The sequence below is a fragment of the Melospiza melodia genome, chromosome 21 (genome assembly GCF_035770615.1).
Source record: "Melospiza melodia melodia isolate bMelMel2 chromosome 21, bMelMel2.pri, whole genome shotgun sequence".
Taxonomy (NCBI): Eukaryota; Metazoa; Chordata; class Aves; order Passeriformes; family Passerellidae; genus Melospiza; species Melospiza melodia.
In genome coordinates, this window is record NC_086214.1 from 10,725,954 (window position 1) to 10,735,072 (window position 9,119).

The 9,119-nt window shown below is 47.8% G+C and overlaps 1 protein-coding gene across 2 annotated transcripts; it reads right to left on the bottom strand.

The window, feature by feature from the left end:
* Positions 1–352: 352 nt before the first annotated feature.
* On the bottom strand, positions 353–5,091 carry TMIGD1 (transmembrane and immunoglobulin domain containing 1). 2 transcript variants are annotated; one of them, XM_063174088.1, is made up of 7 exons: positions 4,681–5,091; positions 4,319–4,415; positions 3,126–3,404; positions 1,954–2,232; positions 1,064–1,167; positions 760–788; positions 353–432 (listed from the first exon to the last, which is right to left on the bottom strand). In XM_063174088.1, exons 2-7 carry the CDS (start codon positions 4,395–4,397, stop codon positions 429–431), a joined length of 774 nt encoding a protein of 257 aa, XP_063030158.1. In that variant the 5' UTR covers positions 4,398–4,415; positions 4,681–5,091; the 3' UTR covers positions 353–428. The 2 variants fall into 2 exon arrangements, with proteins under 2 accessions (XP_063030158.1, XP_063030157.1); XM_063174087.1 differs by having other exon boundaries at positions 353–470.
* Between the last annotated feature and the right edge of the window lie 4,028 nt (positions 5,092–9,119).

Here is a 9,119-nt window from a genome sequence, read left to right on the forward strand (position 1 = left end):
GAAGCTGAGATGCCCACAGGATCATTGGGAAGGGGCAGAGAGTTGGGTGGCCATCACCCCAATGCCCTGTGGAATGGCACTGAAGGACAGAGAGCAGCTGTGAGCACAACACCTCACTTTATTGTGTCCATCACAATGCAGTAGAGATTGCTCTGCATACTGATCCACATCCCACATGCCTGACTGCACATGCATTCCTTGTTGGAATAAGCTTGGAGGGCAAGAGCTGGCATCACCCCATGAATGGTGCTCCAAGGAAAGGTTCCCAGTGACCAGTTCTAACAGTTCTGACCTTCTAAGCAGCAGCTTAGAATCAACAGAGGCAAAGAACCACTTATATTTAAAAAAAAACAGTTTCAGTGCTTTATCTCATCATCTCACACAATGGCTTTGGTTGACCACTAGAAATGATGTTTTCTGGGTGTTCTTTACCTGCAGCAAAATGAACAGAAGAAATGAAAAATCACCTCCTAGAAAAAAAATAAAAAGCACAAGTAAGTTGAATTCATCTGGGCTGTGTTCAGCTCCAGAAAGCTGCCAGCAGGCTGAGGATATGATATTAGGGATTTTTCCCTTCCAGTGGTTACACACAGAAAAGGGCAGGATTTTTGTGTGTCCTGTCATGTTCCCAGGGACCCCTCTCTGCTGGGACAGGGCTGATGTTCACCAGCCAGAGCAAGAGTAGGGTGGGTTTATTATACTTAATTTTAAAGAAGGAATTCATTTGGAATAGGTGTGAATAAGCAGTGAAATACTTACAGAGATGTTTCTTTTGGTTTCTTGAAGCACTGAAAAGAAAAGAAAAAAAGCAGCCCTGTTATCATTCACGTTTCCTGGCCGTGGGGATATTGTTACAAATGTTGCAAGTACATAATGCCTTCCACATGAAATGTCTAATGCTTGGTTTATCTACTGGTAATTCTAAAGCAGGAGGTAGTTTGTAGCAGTTTTCTAACTGTGAAAAGCAACATTATGAAATAGAATAGAAAAGGTAGAAAAAACCACAGGGCACTGCAGCAAACAATACTATTTTTTTTTCCTATGAAATTAGAGCTTTCCATACCTTAAGAAATTTATCTATTCGAGCCACAATTCCAAAAAGTATTGTGATTGTAACCACCACGACAGCAGCAATAACAGCCTCCTTGGGAAAAACAGGTTTTTTATCTGTCAGGAAAGAAGTAGTTGGATATGTGAGAAATTTGTGCAGTCACATAACCCAGAACACTTCACAGGACTGCGGAAAGACATTTCCCACAGCTGTCACTGCTGAATTAACTGTTGCTCTCCCTGCTGTCCAGAGACTGACTCTGTGTGTTAGTCCCCTGGAGAGGAGGGTGCTGAGCCTGTGTTTTAGTGAACTGAAGAAGGATTGAAACATCAGCTCCTGAAGAAGATCCCCCAGGCAGTGTTATGCTCAGAAACAAGGCAGCCCAGAGGTACCACTGACACAGGTAACATTGCTTCCTTCCCTGTGCCAGGAGGACAGAAATGAAAGGGACAGAGGTGATTTAGTGTCACCAGGCTGAGCCCTGAGCACCCAGCCCCTGGAGTCACCTCTGGAGCACAACTTCTCTTGCCTTCAGCAGCTCTTTGGGCATGACAGAACCCTGTGGCCACAGTAAGATGCTTCACACAGGACCTGAGGTGCTTTAACCCACACTTGAGTGTGCCCTGTCAGCGTGGGAAGAGCAGCAGTGGGATGAGCCTGCCCCAGGTCACACTTGCCAAATGCTTTTGAACAACAACAGGTAGAGCAGGAGAGGCCCTTCCTGTGCTGTGGTCCCAGGCACAGGTGCAGGGAGAGCTCCTTGCTGTTGCTGTGCCCTCAGAAATCCACACAGGGAATTTTCACACTCCACTTACACTGCGTAATATAAATGGATTGTTGATATTATAAAAGAGAACAGGGAGTCATTTGTAAAGCTTATTAATCAGCAGCAGCCTTGCTACCTTCAACGATGAGGTGGAAATCCCTTGTCCCATTTCCCAGGCGTGATTCCACCAGGCAGGTGTAGGTGCCATTGTCAGATTTCTGCACTTTGCTGATGGAGAGCTGAAAGACCTCGCTGGTCTGGTACAGCTTGTGCCGACTTTGCTGCAGGGTCAGGCTCTGGCTGTCCTTTAACCAGGTGCTTTGGCCTTGAGGGTTGGATTTGGAGTTGCAGGTCAGGGTAACATCTTTCTCTTCTTCCACGTGCAGGGTCTCCTCTCCACTCAGATGGGGAGGGACTGTTCACAGGAATGCATTTCAACAGGTCATTAGTAATGCTGCTCATAGAAGCACAGAACCATTTAGGCTGGAAAAGCCTCTTCAAATTGAGTTCAGCCATTAACCCAGCACTGCCAGGGCCACCACAAAACCATGTCTCCTTGTGGCACATCTACACATCTTTTAAATCCCTGCAGGGATGGTGTCTGCACTGCTGCCCTGGGCAGCCTGTGCCAGGAATTGATGACCCTTTCAGTAAAAGAATTTTCTTTAGTACCCAATCTAAGCCTCCTCTGGCACAATTTGAGGCTATTTCCTCTTATCACTTTTTACCTGGGAGAAGAGACTGACCCCACCTTGCTCCAACTTCATAAAATGCCCACATTTACCACAAAATAAGTTCCCTTCTCACATCCCTCGTGCTCCTTGTTCAGTGGTCTAACAGATCACAGTAGTACAGCCTTTCCTGATCCCTGGGAATGAGGAGGGCACTCATTGGCAGAGACTTTCACTCCAGTATTTCCTCTGCCCTGACTTGTATCCTTGGGAAATAACCTAGGTGGAGGCAGGGAAATATCCAGAGTATCTTTCTTAAGGTACCCACCCACTCCTATAAAAGAGCCCTTAGATCAGCCATAAGCACCAGTGCAGGAAGGGAGTGCCTTATCACGTGAGTTATCTCCTCCTAAACGCATTTTTTCTCGGTGAAGACAGCGTACAAGGGTGCAAAACACCGCCCAGACAGAGCTGCTGTGCCCAGGACTCCATCCCACCCCAGCCCTTCCACACAGGAATCCACCACAGCAACTCACACTGCACATCCAGGGTCACAGACACCTCCACAGCCCCAGACAGAGCTGTTGTGCCCAGGACTCCATCCCACCCCAGCCCTTCCACGCAGGAATCGACTCACACTGCACATCCAGGGTCACAGACACCTGCACAGCCCTGTCCCGTGCCAGCCTGCACGTGAAGGTGACCCCGTTGTCAGACTCGTTGACTGGGGAGATGCAGATGTTGCTGATGTTCACTTTATTCCCATCCTTCAGATCCACTTGCCCATCCCCGCGGTACCAGAGCAGCTCCTCGGCCTGGCTGCTGTTGTGCACGAGGCAGGAGAGGGAGATGGCAGGGCTGAGCCCTGTGGACAGGGTGAAGTCAGCAGCCTGGTTATTTACAGACAGCTCCACACCTGCAGAAGAAGGAGGACAAGGACATTTAAGCATCCCGAGCCATACTATTCCCACAAAAACTGCCATGCTCGCTTCTCCATGCCTCCACCTTGAAGGAGGGATGAGACTTTCAGGTTTCAATCTGTTTTCAGGTGGAATGTTAGTTTTTGAGACAAGAAGCTGTCTTCATCTCAAATCTCCCTCCAGTTATTTAAAATAAAAATCAGCCTTTTGCAGCTGGCTGCCAGAACAAGGCCTGACCTGTGACAACAAAATGTCTGATGCCAGGACTTGTGACACCCAGCAAAAGGTCATTCCCATCCCATCACCCTCCTGCTGCCAATCACTGCTGCAGCCCCACTGTGCTCACTGTTTGATACTCTGTTTTTCAGTTGGAGCAGGATGCCCTTGGGAGTATAAATGAGTTCATCAGCCCCTCAGCTGTATCCTGGCTGTTGCAGAGCTGCAATTTGTTAAAGGTACAAACCTCAGGACATCCTAAATGAACAACCAGTATGGGAAATAAATTATTGTAATGGGATGGAACTCGCTACTGCAACCTGGGCCATAGAATAATAAATTAAAAATATAGCTCAGATTATAAAGGTATTAAGGTCCTGTGAATATAAAGAAGCCTGAAGGTCCCTGTCTGAAGGTGTTCCCAGGTGGCCAAACCTATCACACTTATCACTGCTTAGAGCAGGTTTGGAAACTGTGGCTTCATCATCCTACTGCAATAATGCTGGAAAACACTGACATTTCTCCATTCCCTGCTCTGCTACTCTCAAATCAGAGGACAGTTTTCAGCCAGTCCTCTGGGGATGATCTCCAGAACATAAAAATGCTGCTGTGGCACATCACCCAGCCCTGGGCAGTTTCAATAATTGGTGTGATGGGGCCTGGACAAAGGCAGGATGGATTTTCCATTGCTTACCTGTGGCCACACATGCCAGGAAGGAAACAGCCAGGACAGGCACTCCATGGGGGATGGTCAGGCTGTGTCTTTGCACCATCTCGGAGCAGAGCTGGCTCTGTTGGAGAGAGAATCACAACACTGCTGCCTCTGCCCAGGGCTCGCAGGGGTTAATCCCTGCAGCCATCAGAACCCCGGGGAGAGCCCCACAGCAGGCACAGGGTCACCAGGGAGTGAACTGAGTCCATTGTTGCAGGGCATTTTCCACTCCATGGCAGATTCAAGGGGTTTTATGTCTCTAATCTCCATTACATGAGTTTGCTGTCCCTGATCACCTGTCAGGCAGGGGAACCCGTCTCTGGATCAGGTAGCACTGGACTTACCTTGGGAAGAGTCTCTGGAGAGGCTGCTTCTGCTGGGAAATGCACAGTTCTTTCCCCTCCTTATTTATAAGGTCTGAATTTTAATATTTTATGATCGTTCAGTAAGAAGTGAGTCTATAAAATGGGTTCAAGGCCTCGTTCAGTTCCTGGATTTCTGAGCTCCCACAAGACTGAAGTATTTGCTGGGCTCTGCTGGCTGTTTTATGAGACTTTCTGAGGCAATGAGTAACTAATGAGAGAGTTCCTGCATCAGCCATAAAGACTTTCAGCCAAAAATAATACCTTTTTTCCCCCAGCTTTCCGTGTGTTCACAGCACTGTTTCAAGCCACAGGGATTTTATTCTAGATTATTCTAGAGCAGGAGTAGACTCCGATTTGTCCCTTTCTGCCCAAAGCCCCATTACCATGCCCTCCTTTGAGTGGAAAATGAGAAAATTCACTGATTCAGACTTTGAACTGCATGCTGGCAGAGCAGAGAGCAGACACTGTCCTGCTCACCAGTGTGTACCCCCAGGCTGCTCTTGTGCTTGGCTCAGCCCTGGGCACCCCCCAGCACAGAGCAAGGGGGTCTGTCCCTGCTGTCCCCTCTGCTGGGACAGCTGTGCCTGGGCTGTGTGTCCAGGGCACGACTGAAGCACTTGGCTATGTGGAAATCTGTCTGGGGTTGCTGTTTGCACCCCAGCAGGGTGATGGTGACGTGGTCACAAAGCACAGGGTCCTCACAGCCTCCAAACGCGTTGTCACTGCTGCCAGTGTCCTTGCAGGCACATCACTCATCAGGAATGGGCTCAGCAGAGCCATAAAATGCATTTCACAAGCAGGAGGAGCCTGGGATGTGTCCTTGCTGTTTTCTTGGCCTGTGGACGCCGTGTCTCAGGTCAGTGACACAGAAATGGGCAGGGAAGGCTCCTGCTCAGGGGCTGCTGCCTGCACACACAGCACAGGAGCACACAGCACTGCTTATTTGTGGGGCTGCTGCAAACAAGGGTCACCTTTGAGTGTTTCTTAACAGAATTCTTTCTGTGTTTATGGGTTTACCCTTAAAACCAACAGGAAATCATTCTTGGTTTAAAAAGTGTATGTGTACAAAAATCCCTTGAAGAGAGTGTTCTCAGTCCCCTTTCTAAAAAACTGTCCTGTCCTTGTAGAATTCAACTTAATGTTGGCTTATGACTCAGTACAAATTTTAATCCAAATGCTCTTCCTAGGAGTAAAGTAATCCCTGTGGTTTGGAATTAAGCTGAGTTGAAATAGAGAGGGATTCAAAGGAATGGACTGGGAAATGGCTCATGTGCTCCCACCACAAGGTGAGCCAAAGGCAGGAAAGTGAAGTCTGTGCTCCCTCTGGTCACTGCACTGATTGAGACTCTGGAGAAGGAGGTGGTTTGGAGTAAGTGAGGATGTATAGAAGGAAAGAGTGGAATTTGGGAGTTTTACTGTAGAAATTGCAGTAGGGGAGAAGATTGGCAGACCACAGCTGTTCTGGGGGGCTTTGTTATGATGTGAGACCCAGCACGAGCTGGGACCTGGGTCAGATTCTGTCCCAGCAGGTCCATGACAGGCACTGAGGTGAGCTGAGGTTCATCTGGAGCAGTGGTACTGTCCTCATTTGCAATGGGCTCAGGATCTGCTGAAGGAAGAGGGACTAGAAAATCAAGGTGTTGCCTGGCCAGAGGCACTGGAAGGCAGCTGTTTAGACCAGGTAAGAATTACTTTCGCAATGGCTTTTTACACTTTTCTTTTCATACAGGGTGTAATTAATCTTGTGGGTGTCTAATTACTGAGCTCTAGAGTTTTGTGGGTTGCATTCTCCACCTTTCCATTACGTTTTTTGGAGGGACACAAACCTCATGTTCCAGAATGCAAAGCAGCCACTAATGACTCAGACTGGGAGGAACCTCTTCAAGGAGGCATGAACTCCATAACTCCCCACAGCAAAGGGTCCAACCCTCACATTTGGGGTACTTGGATCTGCACAGCCAAGGCTGGATTAGACAGACCATGGGCTGGAGTCAGTAATCCACCACACCAGTTCCTGCTCATCATCCTTATGGCAACCAACAAACCCAGAATAAGACTGTTGTTAAATATGACTCTGAACAGCCTCAAAGGAATTAATTAATAAGCACCAGTCTATTCCTGGGTGTAATCCAAGCCTTAGAAACCTGAGCAGAGAAGATTTAGAACATGATAGAGATTGAGCAGAAGTGTTTTTTTTTTTTCCATCAGGTCTCTTAACCTCCAGCTCCAAACTTCCCAGCAGTTCTATGGGTTCTGTGTGGATCTCCTCAGTGCCTGCAGGAGCAGGAAGCACAATTCCTAATCCTCCACACTCTCACTGGCAGGTGAGATCTTGATTTATCCTCAGCAGTTGTGGGGGTTGATGGCTGCTCCTGGAGTCAGGGGCATGGCAGGATCTGCACAGACGTGTGGAAACCCAGGGTTGTATCTATGGTTTTGTCAAGCAAACAAAGGCTGGAACGTGGCTGTAATGCTGCTCCAGAAAACATTTCTGCAATAGTGCCTGAGGCTCTGCTCTAAGGCTGCTCCTGTCTTCCTACTCTTTGTGGTTCTCCACTTCTAATCCCATCTTAATATGTGGTGATACATATTTTGCAACATTTCAATTGTTGGAGGATGACTGTAACACCAAATCCAGGGCCTCTCCTTGCCAGATAACTGGGCTGGAAACTGAGGCTGTCCGGGAATGCTGCTTGAACTTACTCAGCACTCCTGTTCCCTCCCACAAACCTATATTTCCAATGTTTTTTAAAAACATTATGGAGGTGTGAGATGCCCTGATTTCTCCCAGCCTAGATCCAGTGTATTTCTCACTGGTGAGATGGAGAGATCTCAAGTATATTTTCATAAATTTGATAGTAAATCTATTTCCTGATGGTCTTTATATAAAAGTTCACGTGCCATGCCACTGAACACAGAGGAATTATGAGTGAACTTTTTGGGAAGGAACAGGAATAACTAAAGAAATACTAAATCAGTGAATATTTTGAAATTTTAAAATAAATTCAAATAGAAAATAAGCATTAATGAAGAAACAAATCCTGGGATCCAGAAAGTGGAAGAGAAGCCCTCAGGAAGGCGAGGCTCCAGCACAAGTGTTGGACGTGGATGCCACCTGCTGGGTACCCACCCATGGAAGGGAAGCAAAATCACCTGGTAGCACTGGAAACCAGCTGAGATCCCTGGGATCACCTTGGCAGGAGCTCAAAGGCAGGAAATCCTGTAGAAAGCTGAAGCCACACTCATGACTGGGGAGGCTGCTAAACCTGGTGCTGGCTTCATGCTGATGGCAAGTACAGGACATTCCTGAGCAGAATTCCCAGAGCTGCTTCTCTTTCAACACCCTGTTCTGCTGTGGCTGCTCTACAGCCTGGACCTCAGATATTTTTGTGTACCTAGGAACTTTCATCACCAGTGGGATTTCTTGGAAGTGCTCTCTGCTGGAAAACCAAGTGGTGATTTGATTTTGTGAAGTGCTGCCAAACAATATTAGCAGCTTTAACTTCCCTGCTGTGGGGTCATCCCTCGCTCCCTCTGTGAGGAATCTGCCAGGACTGAGCTGCTCCATCTTTGCACTTCATGGGGGACAATCTGCTGCTGATCTTCAGGAGAAAATCACATTCCTGCTCCATGGCTGGAAGCACTATGGAGTGTGGTGAGGCAAAAGCCCCAGCTCCTGAGTAACCACCTTTTGAGTGCCACAGCACTGGCACAAGGCAGAGATGAGGAGGAGGAGGGAGAGGAAGAGGAAAGGGAGGAGGAAGAGAAGGAGGAGGCAGATCCTGGATATTTGCTCGCTCAGGGATGTGGAAGTCTTGGGCTGGCCCAAGGAAATATGGAGAGTTTGCTGTTACTGGCTGCTGAGCAAATGAGCTGGTGACTCATCAGCCTCTGCCACATGCTGCTTTTACAATTGGCCTGCAGGAGCTCCAGACAACTGGGCTTTTATCAGCTAAAAAGGGAAATGAGCTCAGTTACTCTGGGTAAATCCAGAGCAATCCATTTGTAGACTGAGGACTTAAATATATATCATGGTGATCACTTCCAAGAGAGCCACGTTCTCTCTTGGCATTCATTCTCCTTTTTGGTTTAAGCACATCCTGCTGACCAAGGTATTTTGGCTTTTCCAGTTTAATTTTATCTGGGGTATCTTTTTGATGAATAACCCGTTTCCTGCTTGCTCCTCTCCTAATGATCGTGCAGACCAGATGAGCCCCAAGAAAGCAAAGCCAATTTACTCTCCCTTTCCTGGGAGCCCTTCTGACGCTGTACCATGCTTGGCTCACACATGAGTTTGCATCATCTGATCTCTTGCACAAAGGATGCTGGAACGCCATGAGATGAAGGAGTCACACCACTGATGGTTCCCCTGAAAATCGGTTTTATGTGCTAGACTTGGGGCTTGTGTCTGCAGCAGG